Source organism: Lonchura striata, chromosome 3 (assembly GCF_046129695.1).
Source record: "Lonchura striata isolate bLonStr1 chromosome 3, bLonStr1.mat, whole genome shotgun sequence".
Lineage (NCBI taxonomy): Eukaryota > Metazoa > Chordata > Aves > Passeriformes > Estrildidae > Lonchura > Lonchura striata.
Genome location: NC_134605.1, coordinates 107,818,550 through 107,835,635, shown reverse-complemented (window position 1 = coordinate 107,835,635; position 17,086 = coordinate 107,818,550). Strand labels below are relative to the sequence as shown.

At 39.2% G+C, this 17,086-nt stretch overlaps 1 protein-coding gene across 3 annotated transcripts in view; it reads left to right on the top strand.

Moving 5' to 3' along the window:
* The window catches only part of CD2AP (CD2 associated protein), a 76,238-nt gene that overhangs the window by 35,442 nt on the left and 23,710 nt on the right, over window positions 1-17,086 (top strand). For 2 of the 3 annotated variants that reach the window (XM_021529765.2, XM_021529764.2), the window contains 5 exons: window positions 2,267-2,420; window positions 5,940-6,040; window positions 10,058-10,178; window positions 12,509-12,693; window positions 16,088-16,196. In XM_021529765.2, coding sequence (XP_021385440.1) covers window positions 2,354-2,420; window positions 5,940-6,040; window positions 10,058-10,178; window positions 12,509-12,693; window positions 16,088-16,196 — 583 coding nt within the window. In that variant the 5' untranslated portion in view covers window positions 2,267-2,353. The remainder of the gene's footprint in view (window positions 1-2,266; window positions 2,421-5,939; window positions 6,041-10,057; window positions 10,179-12,508; window positions 12,694-16,087; window positions 16,197-17,086) is intronic. The other variant, XM_021529766.2, reaches the window with a different exon arrangement.

The following is a 17,086-nucleotide window of genomic DNA, read 5'->3' as shown; positions in this document are numbered from 1 at the left end:
TGCAGCTTCTCCAATTCCTTTTTGCATCTCTGTGCTTTTACAAAGCAATTGAAGCAGCTGCTTCTGAAGTCTTTTGCAAAGTGCTGACCTCGGGAAGGAGCCTGGAGCTGACTCTTTACTGTAAAGTGTTTAAATTGAGAAACCTGGGGAAATATTAGTTCCTGGAACAGCTTGGAGATTTTAGAGCCTGTATAAATTGAATGGCAAAAAAAAAAAACAAAAAAAAAAAAAAAAACAAAAAAACAAACAAACAAACAAAAAAAAAACAAAACAAAAAAAAAACCCAAAAAAAACCAAAAACCAAAAAAAAAAAACCCCACAAAAAAAACCCACTAAAAATCCAGGGGCAGGCAGAAGCACTCTAGGCAGATTTTCAAGTACCAGTATGTTTTTAAGATGAGCAGAATGGCCTTGTCAGCAAGGCAGCTAGAATGATGTTTTGGAGGTGACAAACTTTTCAACTGTAGCCAAATTTAATTGCTTACAGTTTTATCAGACTTCTAATTAACAGGCCAAAAAAATCTGTAGGCTTGAGAATGACAAAATCTTTGAAACGTGAAACGTCTGCTCAAATGAGAGGTAGACAGGATACTGTGCTATTCAAGAGGGGTTAGTTTTTGTTAGTTTTGGGGTTTTTTGAACTTGGAAGATGGGATGGCTCTCAGCAGAGCTAAGATCTCCAGGGCAGAAGTCACTATGGAGGAAGGAAAGTAACAGCAGGAACTACTCAACTGTTTTCTAAAAAGCCTTTTTTATGTAATGTGGATGAGTGGGAGGAAAAATCCTGCTGTCTGTAGTCTTGCTCTGTTCTTTTGAGAAATTGGAAGATGCTTTGGTCTGTTTAACTTGAGGTTCATAGTATGTTTGAAAGCATCCGTGCGTGTTCAGACCTGTTGAGTTTTCCAGCTGGACAGCTACAAATAAGAAAGCTGGGCTTTAATGGTCCAAAAGCACCAGACAGACAGGTCCTGGGGAATATGTTCCTCATATTTTTGGCATTTTATCAGCATATGAGCTTTATTGTCTTGAAGGTCATGTTCAAAAGTTCACATGACACGAGTAAGTGTATATATATGTCTTGCCAATTCTGTTTTCAAGTATTAAATATTTTATTAGAGCTACAGCTGCAATAGCTCATGGAGTTGTTAACCAGTGGCTACTGATGGTGGATACAAGAATTGTTCTGAAGTGGATCACAAAAAGCTGCAAGTACTTATGGGTGTTTGCATCCCCAGAGATTGTGTGGAGGCAAACAGGACCATGGGTGCAGAAAGGGATTAGACAGCTCCAGCTTCAGGCACAGGAGGGGAGGGGAGATGATCCATCTCCCTGATGGAACCCTTATAGGTGCTCTGGGAGCACGGGAGGATCTGAGCTGCAGGAGCTCTAAAGAGCATCTGGAATTTTGGCTGCTGGAAGCTGTGTTCTGCAATAGATGGGCCATTGATCTGACTTAATGGGTTTGTTATTGTGCGAAGTGATCGTTTCCTTCTTTCAGAATATCTGTTCTCCAGTAGAATCCCATTTAATGAGCTGATGCAATAGAGTGAGTGTTGCTGCTTGGCCTTTTTGTCAAGAACTGGTGCTTTCTTGTTTATGGGCTTCTCAGTCTTGTTTGGCACAATCAGTTTCAATACTAACATTCTAATTTAGAAAGATTAGGGGTGTAGGAGACATTAACCAGAACAATGGTATCTCTGATATTTTCCTCTTAAATATTTTCCCTCACTTGTTCCCACTCTGTTTCTTGGAGCTCACTTTCTTTTCTGCTCACATCTTTCAGCAGTGCAATTGCATCTCTCATCTGTAAACATCTTGGAGTTTTCTGGGGCAGAGGTGATCACCTAATACACTTTTATGTATGAAAATATTTTAGTACCATGCCCTAAGGTCTGTCACTGAAGTAATATTTACATTCTTAAAAATGTTTTCAAATACAATCTGTTACTGAAAGTGGTAATATGAGACTTCTGGGTTCTAAACTCCTTTTCTGAGATTTACAGTAGATGGCTAAAATGCTGCCACAGTTTCTAATTTTTCTCAGCACATTACCTGTTTACTAACACAATTTTATGGAAGGGTCAAATTTTTTACAGTCTTGGGTATGTTTAGTTGTAGAATGAAGGCCATGATTTTTGAGTATAATATGTCATTATACCCCAGAGGGTAAGTACCTGAAATGTGTTAGTCTAAGGTGCACTGTTTAAAACCATTGACCTCTTGGTGATTTAAGTGGCCTCTGAGTCTTTTAAATCTCTTGTTTCAGGAAGTTAAGAAGGATGTAGAGCCCAAGGATGATGCTGTGCCACTCAGGAGGGAGAAATCTGGCAATGTAGCCAGCCTTGTGCAGCGTATGAGCAGCTATGGGCTTCCAGCAGGAGGATTTCAGCCTCATCCCCCATCCAAAGGCTTCAAGAAGAGTACGTGGTCCTTCCAATTCCTTCAGTTGCGCATACTGCTGATGTGCATTTTCAAAATAAACATGAATTATTTAATGCATTACTTAGTTTTAGGGTTATATGGAAAACTAGAAACATAGGAAGAAAAACTGATTCAAAGACAAATTTTGCTCCTGTATGTATGGACAGAAAGCTTAAATGTAGCTTTTAACACCAGTAATAGGGATGACTTTTCCTATGAGCAGGATTTAGACTTCTTCCAGATGTCAGAGAGCTCTGTAACTTCATGTGAGCTCTCTTTGTATTGTCAGGTACCTGAGTGGAGAGCTTGCAGGCCTGTTCATGATAATCGAGAGTTTTCCTGTGGTCATTTTAAAAGAAAAGTTGAAACATGAAAACATTTTGGTACAAATTCAGGGCTTTGACAAGGAAGCACTGTGTAGTTCAGATTCTTCCAGACAAGCTCACTTCTGGTGTGAAATAAGGTGGAGTTTGTGATGTTAACAAAAAAATAGTAATTCTCCTTTTGTTCTAACGAACAGGATGGCAGGAGTGTAGCACTGGTGCTTCTGTAGCTGTGTTTTCTTTGTTATAATGCCAGTTTTTATATCAAGGTGACTAAAGCCTAGAGAAGAAAGCTTACCATTCCCTGCAGCCAGCAAATGGGCTTGTGATTTGTATTTGGTCATAGCAATCTCTTGTAAGATATTGCTTTAAATTACTGTGGCTTCCTCTGTCTTAAAAGATTTTGAAGGTATTTATGATTTAAGCTTGCTTTTAAAAAAAGAGTTCAGAACTTACTGGTTCTGGCATGTTTATGCTTTGAGGTTTTGCCTATATTCCACTAATTATTGTTCAAAACCCTGAAACACGACCACCACCACCTTTACAAATTTTTTGAGATTTTGTTCCAAGAAACTAAGGATTTAAAATCACTTTTTAGTGACTCTGATGTGTGTGCATGTTGGCAAAAGCATGCAGGTGCCTGTTGGGTGTTTACACAGCAGACTTTGGAAAAATCCAACCTGAAAGATTAATGTTGTTCCTAGACAAATACAGCCAGGCTCTGAAAGGGAAACAATGTGATCATATGGGTCCTTCCACTTGGACACAGTAGGATTCTGTGAACGTGATCTGATACCAGTTCAGCTGTCAGGTATTGTTCTGGTCACCCTAACCCTGGAGTGTTCCCATGTTTTCCTTGTCACATCCTCATGCTGGTGGCTGTGGCCAGGGTAGAAGGTACAGCTTGGTCTCAAACTCTGCAAGGCTCTGGCTACTCTCATCATTATGGATAAAATGGTGTTCAAGCACTTCCCTTTAGGCACACAGCTGTTTACCTGGTGCAGTGACAGTCTCTGCATTTCCATTTCACTTGCTGTTCCCTTTTTCCTGGAAGGCTGTTTGAACAGCTCCTGCAGATCCTGTTTGCTCTGTGCCTGGGCAATCACTTGCTTTCTAGAGCTTAGTTGTCTTTGTGTTTCTGGTTTTTCACTTGCTGAAATAAGGTTTACGATGTTAAAAACAAAGTTAAGTTTCTTTCATGCAGCTCTCCCTGAATTCAGGTGTTTTTTTTGGATCAGGTGGGTGGTAAGCTGCAGGCAGAATTCCTATCAGTTAGATGTCTGCCTGTGTTCAGCAGAAAGAAAATACAGAAGGTGTGCTAGGTAACAGCAACAAAGAGCTAAATTTGGTTTACCCTGTACAAAACAAACAAAACCTGAAGCTAGACAAGTTGTTTTGGAAAGGGACAGAATTGCCTGCAGGCTGCCAGCCCAGCAGTCCTACAGCAGCACGTGTAGCTGGAGTTCTGTTCTCTGAGAGGATAGGTTCACTTCCTAGATTATTCTAGGGATGTTCAAAAGTGGGAGGCAGTACTTCCTAAATTGTGTCACTGGAAACAGACTTCAGATGAGAGGGAGGTTTCTGGATGTGAAATGCATCCATGGATCCCCCCACCATTTAGATATAATTACACTATGAAAATGAAGATTGAGATCAGATTTATGCCAAATGGCAGTGACTCTTTTATTTGCCTTTTTTTGGTATCAGTTAATCTCCTACAAAGCAGAAGCCTTGAAAGCGCTGCAGGAGGCAGTAAAGGCTATTGAACCATTTATTGCAATTACTCTGAACTGAACAATCCCTCTGGGCTCGTGCATGAGTTTCAGTGGAGGTAAAAGCAGGGTATATTATGTGGGCAATTATGTGTTACTAGAAATAACCCGTAAAGCTTCATATTTCTGGTTTATTTGTTTCTTGCATAGATAATATACCAGTATGTAGAAAATTCTTGATTTGGTGAACTCTCTCTGAGAAATTTTAGGTGCTGAATATTACTCCAATGCCTGGCCTATTTGTACTGAGGATGCTGGGTGTGTTTTCTAAATGCCTTGCTCTGGACTTTGAACAGTGCTGTAAGAAGACAAGGATCAATCTTGGAGGCGGTATCTGTGTTTTGAAATGTTTTTACACAGCTAATCTTAATTGCTAAAGCTTGAGTGTGGAAGGAGTACAAAGTATAAGAGAGAGAGCATGGAAATCATACAGCTCCTGTAAGCTTAGGCTTTACCACTTCAATCTTTTGATATTTTCATTTAAACTGTGGCAGATTGTTTTTGAGGAGGATAAGAGAGCATGCATGGGTCATAAGTCAAGATGATAATTGTCTTCAAAAGCATGCTGGCTTCTCTGTTGTGGAAAAGGTCTGAAGGCATGGCCTCCTGTGTAAAGGAAAAGTGCATAAACGTCTGGGTTCAGCAGCAGCAGCGCTCCAGGACATGTGCAGAGTAATTAGGCAGTGTGGGTTCACACCACTGTGGCTGCAGGGCTTGAGTTCTCAGAAGCCACTTCAATGCTCTCCCCTCTCAGGATGTCATTTTGCCTTTTTAATGTCTGCAGCACTTTAATGATATGGGGCAAACAGCTAAAAACTGCACTTGTTTTTAATCTTGCCTTTGTCAAAGACTGCTAATTGACAGTTTGAATTGCTAGATGCCATACTGGCACTGAGAAAAGGTAGGGTTTTTTTTAATTCACAGATAAAAATGAGTTCAGGTTTTGAAATATGAGCCCAGCAAATGTTAGCATTACCTTAGAGCTGTGTTTAGCAGGATCCTTGTGAGAGGACAGAAGGTCTGTAAGCTCTCCAGAGTGGTGCATAACAGAAGTTGTTCATGCTTTCAGGATTACTTAAGGACTGGAGGTTCAAACTTGCATATTTTATTCCAAGTGGGTACTAACTGGCAGTGATTGCCATTCTTGCAAATTTTGATTGGGAAATAGCTTGAGAAATCACTGTAGTGGGGATTTACCTGACATGCTTGTGTCAGCATGCTTTTTATAGCAGGTTGGTAATTGGTATAGTGTTCGTTTGTCAAAACCATGGATCCCTAGCCTAAGGTGACCCAAGCAAACCACAAAATCAGGATCAAAAGCTACATAGCTTTTTGGGATGGTTTCTGGGTCTTCAGGAGAAGAGTCTAGGAAGGATGAGTTCTCCTTTGAGTGTTCTTACTTTTGGTGTTTCCCTTGAATCAGGGTCCAAGAAGCGGCAGTGCAAAGTGCTCTTCGAGTACATCCCGCAGAATGAGGATGAGCTGGAACTCAAGCTGGGGGATGTGATTGACATCATTGATGAGGTAAGCTGTTCTACAGAACTGGCCATTCATGTGCTGAGAGTCAAACCACTTTTTTGATGATTATCTGTATTGCTAGCATATTGGGAAAATAGCATTGTAAGTAGTATTTTTACAGCTAAAATTAATAATTCTGTAGTTTTTTTCTCTCAGGATCTAATACTAAACAATGAATGCTAGCTGTTTAGAAAAAATTGTTATCTGTTACACAGATTCATTTTTTGAAAGGGTTTTGCTGTTCTTTGGTCCTGTCTGTGTGATCCTTGGCTTTAGGACACTTGGGGTAAAACTTTTGGGCCACTTTCTTTAGGCTGACATATTCCAAATTGGTATAGGTAAAAAATGTTATTTGACTTGATTTGCCAATTTCAAGTTCTCTTGTAAACTCATTGCATTGGAATGGTGTTTTCTTATATTTTCTTTCCCATGTGCTTCCTTGGTGTCTGTTCCATTCAATAGCAGTGGTGGGAAGCCTGTATATGTCAGAGGAGTGTCTCTTCCAAATGTGAAATCTTGTCAGTGAAGCTGTGGAAAAGATCAGAGTGATTGTAGAAAGAATCTTTTTAGAACTCAGTTGAAAACCTCTGCACAGCAGGCTCTGACCTTCACTGGTGCCATCTCTGCCTCCCTGAGGCTCTGAGGAAGGAGAGTGAAGCTTTTTTTCTAGCTGTGTGTTGGTGGTGGTGCTTTTTTAGTAGCTTTATGAGACTGTGTTTTCCTGTGCATGACTCTCTTTGGAAGAGGGGGCTAACCTGACAGTTGGTAGGAAGGAGACTTCCATTTTCCTAGCACAGAAAAAACTGTGCCCTTACATGCATTTGCACTAATACAAAATTTAATATCTGAGAGTAGACAGAGCAAGTGACTTGCAAAACCTGCTCACTAAACTCAGTTTCATAAATACCTTTGTGTGTGGGTGTTTTTAGAGGAGTGTTCCTGGGTAACCTCAGCAGTTTAATTGTGGATGGTGCCTGCACTGGCAGCTGTGACTGGATGATCCAGTGTAAGCATTCATGAGAGAGCACGTGCAGTATGTGTTGTGGGAATGGCTCTTTTGCTTGCACGTGTCAGCGGCTGGAATTAATTTCAGAGAGGTGTGTGGTGTCGTGTACCAGAGGTGGCCAAGTAGCCAAACAGAATTAAAAGATCAGAGCATTTCCTCATCTGGTTTCTTAAGGAAGTGTGGATTATATTTTATTTATATTTTTGTTTTGTTAGTTGCCATGTGTATTCCTGTTTTAATGATTTGAAAATATGTTTTCGTACTACCTAGTCTTTGCTACTTCTTTGACAAATTTTTAGGGAAATGCTACCTGATAGAAAAATAGTGCAGCTTACTATAATCACAGAACTGTTTGCACCCTGTTTTCATTGTAATGTGGAAGAGACCTGACAGGTGTAGACTACATCAGTCTGCTTCATGAAACTGTATTGATGCGACCAGAAATATAAAGAATGATAGAAAATACTCTCTACTGGTTGTGCAATATGCTGGGATAACTTGTCCTAGGTAATTTGTCCTCACTACTGTGAGATAGTTTGCTTCTGTTTATATGTAAAAGGTGTTGTTTCTGTACATGGAGATGACTTGTAACTGTTACTTCAAGGAAAAATTGTTTGGTCACCTCTTTCTATGGGGAAAATAAGGTAAATCAGCTCTGTGAGGGGATTGGCTCTATCAGTTACTTGCAAATAATTCAATACTTAGCCCTTGATAGTTTTTGTAAATTAAGTTGATATAAATGACACCACTGATCATTAAATTAAAAGTGAAGGCAAATGTGTTCCAAAATTAAATTGTTGATATTGAAGAGAGCAGAAGTAACTTTTGGGAAGAAAACTGTGCTATGTACTGGCTGAATTCACAGGGCTTTTTGTTTATAGAACATCATGTGGGTTTTACACATAAAGAACATGTACAGAGTGCACATGGTGACTGTGTCATTGCTCTAAAACCTTTGTTTCTCCTTTGTCTTCCCCTCTCTTCTGTCAGAAGCAGCATTAAATAGCAGATTTATTTTTGTAGTATTATAGTTTTAGTTTTATAGTTTTAGTATTTACATTTACAGACATTTTTTAGTATTTTATTTCAAGCAAAATAAAATGTCATATAACATCATTAGGGAAGTTTTTAGTAAAAAAGAAAAAAAGAAAAAGCCAGCAGATTGGTAAAGCTGCTTATTTCAGCCTTCTTCACCATTTTTTCTTTGGAAGTCTGAGTTTTTCAAACAAATAAATCAGTGGGATTCACACTAAAAAAAAAAAAAAATTCTAGTGTGTGTACCAGAGCTGTACCTCCCTCTTGTGGAAATTGGATCATATGATAATATTTTGTAATGGAAGGAAAGGGTTATGAAATTGTCATCTGTGTTGTTGCTGCTAACAGATGTGCAGCTGTTCTCTACCAAAGCATGGTGAACTACTTTAGCCTGTGTCTTAACACTGATGAAAGAAATGTTTTCTGGCCTTATGGTTTGTGTGTAGTCAGTGTTTTATATAAAGGCAGTATGGTGAGGAGGTTGAAGTGAGTGTGCCCCAGAAATTTTGGCTTTGTTCCTGAGTGCCTTGGCATCGCTTTGCTGTAAAGTGCTTTGCTGACCACATCTCTTGGCAGAAGAATAAATGGATGCTCAAGTAATGTTTTGTATTGTAACCATTAAAAGTCCCTTTTTCATGGCTCCTGAGTGAGCAGTGTGGGTGAGTCAAGGCATTTGTATTTTAGTTTTCTGTTATGTGTTCCATAAAACCTGAGGTGGCAGAGCCTGGGCACACTTGCCAGTAATCTGTGCTTAAATTTTGTTTCAGAGGACCAGACTCTGAGTTTGAACCATCCACAACAAAGCTGTATTTTCACACCAGGATGCCTTTAAAAACAACAGTGCTCTTTTCATTGCCTGTGTCTGCAGCTGCCAGGTTCTCTTTGGGCTCTGCTTGCCTGGAGGTGGACTGGCATTTAAAAACTGTGCCTGTGTGTCAGGCATAGTGACCTAAAAAGCCAGGCTAAAAAAAGATAATGCAAACAGCTGCTGCTTGGTTTGCTTTTTCCTTTTCCTCTTGCTTTCCTTTCTTAAAAACAGCTTTCCAGCCTCAAAATAGGGCAACCTAAATAAAAGAATCTGAAAATTTATCTTCATTATAGTTTTGAACAATTGCTCATTAGGTAAAGAAACTGAATTTAAGACATTTTGAAAACTGTTCATAAATTCAAAGAGCACGATTCTTAGTTCTTTGGCATAATTTTATCCCATCACCTCTTCCTGCCCTGCTTTTTCTTGTTCTGCTGTAGCCCATGTGGGCTATTCCTGGTAAACTTTTCAATATATTGCTGGCCTTAGGACTGCTGTGTGCCACCGCAAAACCCTTGTGGACTTGGCGAGATTGGTCAGCTCTGCTGGGCAGGTCCCTGCCCCTGTGGTGCATATGGGGCCAGGCTGTGCTGTTCAGCCTCCTGCTAGATGGAGTGGGTAGTTTAGTTTTCCATGTCTCTGATGTCCTTAATGCCGGGTAGAACAGAGAAAAGTCCTTATCTGTAGAAATTTTATCTTTGAAACTTGTCTTTTGATCAAAATTGTGTGAAGCTGCCTTTGTGGATATGAGGCCAGTCGGAGAGCAGGACTGGTGGAAACTGGACAAGACAGAGGAAAAGACAGATGGACAGCAAGAGCACATAAAAATTTCCAAGGACACACAGACTTAGTTTCATCTGTATTTCATAAATAGTTTTATTGTGTTAAATGTGCAGTGCCTCTTATTCTGTCTTGAGAAAGTTGATGAACGTTTTGCTGCTTTTCGGTTTTAACTGGAATGGGGCTAATCTCCCAGGATCATTGTTGTAGTGATACAATTAACATTAAATTGTTTTCTTCCTCTTCTTTTTGCTAATGCTTCTACATGTTTGGTAGGTTTCTTTATAAAGAAATCATGATAATTTGAACATTCCCCAAAGTTGGTTGTAGAGTTTGTATGGAATTGATAGTTTCCTGTTACTCCATTGGTAATATGCAAAACATTTCTATACAGGTAGAAGAAGGATGGTGGAGTGGAACACTGAATGGCAAGGCAGGGATGTTTCCTTCAAACTTTGTGAAAGAATTGGAATCAACGGATGATGGAGAAACACAGGATGCTCTGGATGACACAGGTAGCGTTCTGTTTGTTGCAAACTCTTAGCAAAGAGATTTTTGATTTCTGGTATAATTTGGAGTACTATGGTTAAAGTACAACAAAGTTGTAAATAATTCAATCTTCCTAAGAACGATTTTCCAATTTCTTTCCAGAAAGTGTTAATGCAGAGTATGAAGATACCTGTCTGCTCCCACCTTCACTCATAATAAAATTGCAAAGTCTTATTCTTGCAAATGTGTGGTATACACTTTATCACTTGAATTTTTATCATATTCAAAGTTGATATTTTTTAGACTTGGATATAACATTATTCTTTTGTTTAGTAGTTTTTTCAGTCTTATTCTCACAGACATGAGCTCTCTAAAACAGAAAATTCAAGTGTTTAACCAAGTCAATCAAGTGTGGAGAGCCTCAACTTAAAATGAGTCCAGGGAAGGAGACCTTGGTTCTTAGGCCTTAGGTTGTTTTATTCTAACAATAAGATATTTTGAAGGCAGGATTTATATTTGGCTGTCCTTTTCTGGCCGTGACTGTATAGGAGGGGCAGAAGCAGATGCTCTGTGGCTGAACAGCAGTTGGGTGGTGCCAGGCAGGTTTGTGCTTTACAGGCAATTACACGATTCTCTTGAAAATGCACTTTAGAAACATCTCAGTCGATGAAGATCAGTTTGAAGGGGACTTGTGGTATGCTATTGCTGAAGCAGGAATGTGTTTTGGGAACATCATAGCAGGAGTTAATTGATTTTTAAAAGATAGTGGTGTAACATTGGAGAAAAAGAAGTTGCTTTTTTTTCTTTTATCTTGTGGTATTGTGCACCCTCATTTACATGGTGTCCAGTACTGATTGCTTTAAACAAGGGCTTGCTCAGACATAGGGAAGAGCTAGGCTTGGGATTTTTTTTTTTTTAAATTGTGGAAATCACAGTAGCATAAAATAAGTTTGACTTGAGCAGTCCCAAATAGCTCAGTGGCTTTTTCCTTGGAGATCAAGTTCCCTGAGTTTAGTGGGGTCTGGTGCAGTGAATTTACAAATGGGTATGTGTTGATCTTAATTCCTGAATAATGAGATCAGTGGCACTGCACAGTAATTTGAAGTAATTGTATTTTCTGTCAGTACCTAACAAGTTGGTGTGTTCTGCCCCTTATCCCCCAGGGGTTATATTTAATATTCAGTACTTTCACAGTCAGGGTGTTCAGTATCTTCTGCTTCCCTCCTCACTCTTGGGAAACAGTAACTTCCTCTTTCACTCACCTGTGGTCATTCAAAGGTGCAGCCTAGACTTTGCCTACCAATGGGATGTTTAGCTGCTCTGTGGGATATCTGAGGGGGATATAACTAAAGAACAGCTGGGTAGACAAAAGGTGAGCAACTGAAGTCAAGAGCAACTTAACTTCATGGTGCCATCAAAATATCTTAAATTTATGATAGAAGGAAGAGGCTTTAATCTTTATTGCAGTTCACAGGCCTGCATGGGCTGAAAAGAACTTGAAAATAACTTGACCCAAAGGCTAAAAGATATGGAGGCCATTTTGAGTTTGGTTTGTAAAAGCTGTCTGTTTTCACATGACTGTCTCCTGGATTTCTGCATGCAAAAATTACTTGCCTATGTATACTAATTTGTGGGCTTTAACATATGTAACCACAATTTAAAAACTTTAAAAAAAGTTGCAAAGCTCTTAGCAACAAATTTAAGTTATTCTCTGAAATACATTTCCGGGAGGTGGATAAATGCTGTCCCTTAAAACTGAAAGATTAAAAGAATTGTAAATAGTTGAATTATCCAGCAATGATTAATTTCCAGCAATTATATCTGATTTGAATGCTTGGAGTATTTTGGGCAGTGGGAAAATGTCACTTTGGTTCCTTGGGAGGCATCACTCTGCCACTGAAATACACTCTGTTTTCCTGTGACAGTTGAAACATGTTTGGATTAATTATGGACCTTTATTGATTATTGCTTTCTGTGGCTGTAGCTGTTCAAATGAGAAGCTTTTAAATGTTGGACTAAAATGCCATTTTCAGAGGGTGCGTTTCATAAAACTAATGGAAAACACTGATGTTAATGGGCTGTGGAGCCAGAGTGCTAATTGAAATAGCAAAAATATTAGTGAGATGTTGGCTTAGTTGCCGGAGTAATCAGGACAAAACTAATGTGATTTAAGTTGGTCTCACATTAAATATAAAATGAGAACAAATATGAGGTGTTACAGCTACAGTGGTGTTCCTAGAAAAGCTCCTTATCAGGAGCAGTGCACAAAGTTGTGCTGCTTCCACTTTTTTCCCAGAGGAGCAAATAAATAATTTCAGCTTTTAAAATAGCTTTCCCTTTCTTATTTTATTTTCAGAACCTGTTTTCAATAGTCCTACCTCACCTGTGACCTCTCCAGGAAATGGGAGTGAACCTGCATTGGGACCAGCACAGCCAAAGAAAATCCGAGGTGTTGGGTTTGGAGATATCTTTAAGGAAGGCTCAGTGAAACTTAAAACAAGATTATCCAGTAATGAATCAGAAGATAAAAAGCAAGATAAGGTTTGTAATGGTACATATTGTTCTTTTGAGATTTCCTGTAAAAGTAATTTAGGAGATGTGGAATCTGACCATTACCCTCTCATAGGGCTCTTGCCTAGAAAACAAAACAAATCCCCTTGAATATGTTCCACAGTAAGTTGTATTTAACATTGATTCCAAAAGGTCTATTCAAATGTCTTGGTATTTAAACCATTAGAGACTGAAAACTGAGCTGATACATAAATTGTCTTTTCAGAGTCATGTGGTGAAATACACAGTGGCATCTCAAACACATTTGCAGTGTGAGGCATCTTATAGTTCACCTTGTAACAGACTTTATGTATAGTCTGGGAGATGATTGTCTACCAATGCAAGTTGAACTTGTCTTTTAAAACAAGGAATATTTTGGCATTTCTTTGTGTTTTGGCTTATTTGGGTTTTTTCCTCAAGTTTTGGTGGATGTTGAGATAGTTGTTCTAGGTGTCAACTGCCATTACCTTCAGTGAGTGCTGCCAAGATTCATAAGGTACTGGTTGTGTAAGGCTGTAAGCCTGAGAAATGCAGTTCTAGGATTTTGCATTTTCTTTTCCCCATTTTTTTCATGATTGAGTGGGAAAAGGAGCATTTTTATTCTTTGTTGTTTGAATTTTATTTTGATCTGAACTCAAGAGTGCTCTTACCCCTTGGATGCTCAGCAGCAATGCTCAGTCCTTTAACTTGAATTTACTATTCCAAGAGCTTATATATGGATGTTCAGCTCTTGGTAAATTAAAGGCAGCTGAGTGCAGAGATTCAGTTTTGACTCAGGTGATCAAGAAAGTTTTTAAAGCCTTTGGCAAGTCAATTCTTGTTTGTGGGTTATGGTCATTAATGCTGTTCTGGTGAATGATGTGTTTTCCTCTGCTATGGTAATAATTGTAATGGTGTAGGACAAAAAGTGAGGCGAGTCCCTGGTAGGAGGGAGGATCAGAGGCTTCCTTGAATGTGTTCTCCCTCAGCAGCAATACTCAGGGCAGTGGCATGATGTGTGTAGTGTTTGTTTCTGGTCAGAGCATCAGATGATTTGAAAAAGTTGCAAGTGTGTTGTCTTCTGTTTAAAGCTTGGGGAATGTTGTTTCCTAAAGAAGGTGTTGTTTAGAAAAAAAGGTCTGTGGCAGACCTTACTGCAGCCTTTCAATATATAGATGGATATATAGATGAAAATATATAGATGCAGAGAGACTTTTCACTGAGGTCTGTAATGAGAGGACAAGGGGCAGTGGCTTAAACTAAAAGAGGGGAGACTTGGGAAGAAAAGAGGGGAGATGAGGAAGATGTTCTTCATGGTGAGAGAGGTGGGGTGCTGGAACAGGTTGTCCACGCAAGTTATGGTTACCATGTCTTTGGAATTGTTCAAGGCCAGACTGGATGGGGTGCTGAGCAGCCTGTTTGTATGGGAGGTGCTTATGGCAGGGAGTTGGACTTGGATGGTTATTGAAGGTCCCTTCCAGCTCATTCCTTTCCATGATTCTGTGAAGTCACATGGATTCTCCTCCTTCCTCCCCTTTGTCCCTTGATGTGGCAGTCTGTGATCACTACATGTTCATGTGAATGCTGTTAGAGTAGGTTTTCAGGACCTAGCTTCCAGTTTGCTTTCTTGTCATGAGATTGATCATTCAAAAGGGTGCTTCCCTACTGTCTACCTTGTCATTTGGGAATACAAAGAGCCTTTCCAAACTTGTGCAATTAATACAAAGTCTGCTCAGACCTCTTGAACTGTTCTATTTGACTGTATATATGCAATAAAATATGCTGGTGCTGTGCAGTTTTGGTTGGCCTGTCTGGAAAGGTCTTGTACATAATTTCTCATCAAGAGAGGAAATGAAGTGAGAAAACTGTTTTGCATAGCTTAATGTCAGAGAAATAAACAATTTAGTTTAGCACTTAATACTACACTTACACTTGTTGCCAAAGTCATCCCAAAGGTGGACACACTTACAGAACATCATGGAGAGCCCAAGGGAGATAATTCTCATGAAACACTTGTACAAATAGATGGCTTCCTTGGATTTGTGCTTAACTTGCTTTGGGGTTAGCTGATGAAATGCTCAGAGAGCACTGTCAGTCTTTTAAGACAGTAAGAAAAAAAAAAAGCTGTGTAGAGGAGAGAGGCCTCTTTTCCCTTGGAAAATTCAGACTGTTCAGCACAGGAAGGCTGAGCACTGATGGATCTGAAGGGCCCAAGAGTGTATATGCTGCTGCAGGAGATCATTCCAGCACTCCCAGCATCCTGCCTGGGCTCAGGCTATTTATACCCTGTCTGCCTAAACTTCCTCTCTTATTCCTAATTGCATCTTATGTTGGAAGGGTAAAATGCAGAGGACTATTTCCACGTTGGAGGTGTTTAATCTCAGAGGAGGGTTATTTTAGTGCTTCCTTCATATACCATTCTGGAGAGAGTTAAATTGCATAGGTACTGCAGGAACATCCCAAGTAACCTTGGCTTCCTCTATGGTATGTCAGAGGCACCAAGCACCAGCCTACAGGCATTGTCTGGCTCTAAAGAGATTAAATCCACCTTCTGTGACAGTAGAAGATCTGCAAAGTTGAACTGTAGATGAAAATGAGCAGAGCAACTAAAGGTGGTGGGATTTTTTATATCAGTAATGCTGTTAGGGCTGCTCAGGTAAGTACTGACTGTAAGAGCATATTCTGTGTTTGTAGCTCTTTGGGTGTGAAGAAGTGGATGCAGGTGAAGCTGTCAGAATCTGCCTGGCAGCTCAGTAAGTTTCTGAGGGGAAAGTGAAATATTCTGTAATTTATTTTGGTTAGATGTTAACTTGAAAACTTCTGGCAATGCCTCTTTGTTTTTTCATTTAGGAGAAATCTCTAGTGACACTTGAACTGTTCTGTACAAATTGCTGAGAGTGAAGGGAAGCTTCAGAGAGAGATTTTCATGTTCTCTTTAATTTGTCTGAGTAGTTAAAAACTGCTTGTCTGAGGTTCTGTGTGGCTGCTGAATATCCCTGCCTTATTTCCAGTGCAAAGTAAACATGGCCAGCGAGTTACTCTGAGCAGAGCTGTTAAAATAACTGCTTCTGTTATGTGCTAGAGGAGGCAATATTCAGGCTATTGGGAGAGTTAACACCTGGAACTGCTGAAATACAGTTGCTAAAGTGTATTTGGCCATATCCAGAGATCAGTTTACAGTTTGAAAGCTGTGCTCTGTCTTTAACCTGTAGACAAACTCTAATTGCAGTGTCTGTAATGAAGTAAATACAGTAAGCTAAGTACTTAGTGGGAAAAATCATTAAATCTCTTGGAGATAGTTATTTTCATCATCTCAAGTAATAAAAAATTCAGTGTGTTCTGTAGTCTAATAAAAAATAAAACTCTAAAGAATTTTTGTTAACAAAGTTCTTTTCCCTTAATACAGCCATTACCAAACCATCCTCCTGGAACAAAGGTAATTCATTTTCCCAGTACAACAAAAACTGAAAACACACCTGAAGTAATAAAACCGGAAGCTGAAAGTAAATCAAAAGGTAAGGCTGATGGATATTTACATCTGTTACATGGTAGTCCTTTCTTATGAACTATTTTTTTTGGTGTTAAAATCTAAAACATTGGCATATATTGAAGTTTTGTATAATGTTCTGTACCTTTGAGGAGTTATTCAAGTGCAAAGAAGTCCAAAGGAATTTTTGCTTTCATTTCTTTATAAAAATTATCAAAAGCATTTGTAGGATTGTCTCCCAGAACAAAATAAGGCTGGGATAGAAACTTTTATTGCAACAGTTATTTTGCATTAATTTTCTGTTGACACATTGTTTATGTTCTGCCTGGTTTGATTCTGATGGGTTTCTGGAGTCCTATTTCCATGGAACAGTCTCCCAGCACAATTTCTGTCCCCAAGTTACACAAGTTCATTTGTAGGCTCAGGATTTTCTGTGGAGATGGCAGCACACATCAAAAAGTTGGTGTTTACGTTGTGCTGAGTTCTGTTCCCTTCATAACCAGTTCCATTGCGGTTCTGTTTATACTGGGTTTTTAAATTTTTTCTTTATCTCTTAAGAATTTATGACTTTATTTAGCTGCCAAATTGCACAGTTTTATCAAGAGAGATATTTTTAAGCCAGCCCAAAACATCTTCTGGGAGTCCCAACCCCATATGAAAAATTAACTTTGATTATGTGATGTAGAGTAGACTGCTCATTTCCCCAGTTCCAGAGCAGGCATTTTGTCAACTTCTGTATTGTAATTTTAAGTATATTTTTGTTTCATGTGGAGGTACCTTATTTAGTGTGTTGTTTTCTATGGAATGCATAATTTGCAGAAATAAGAAAACTGCAACATCTTGCTTTTAAACCATTCCAGTGCTCTAAGAAGCAGCAAGACAATGCGCAGCCCTGAGGATTGTGAAGTTTGACTTGTC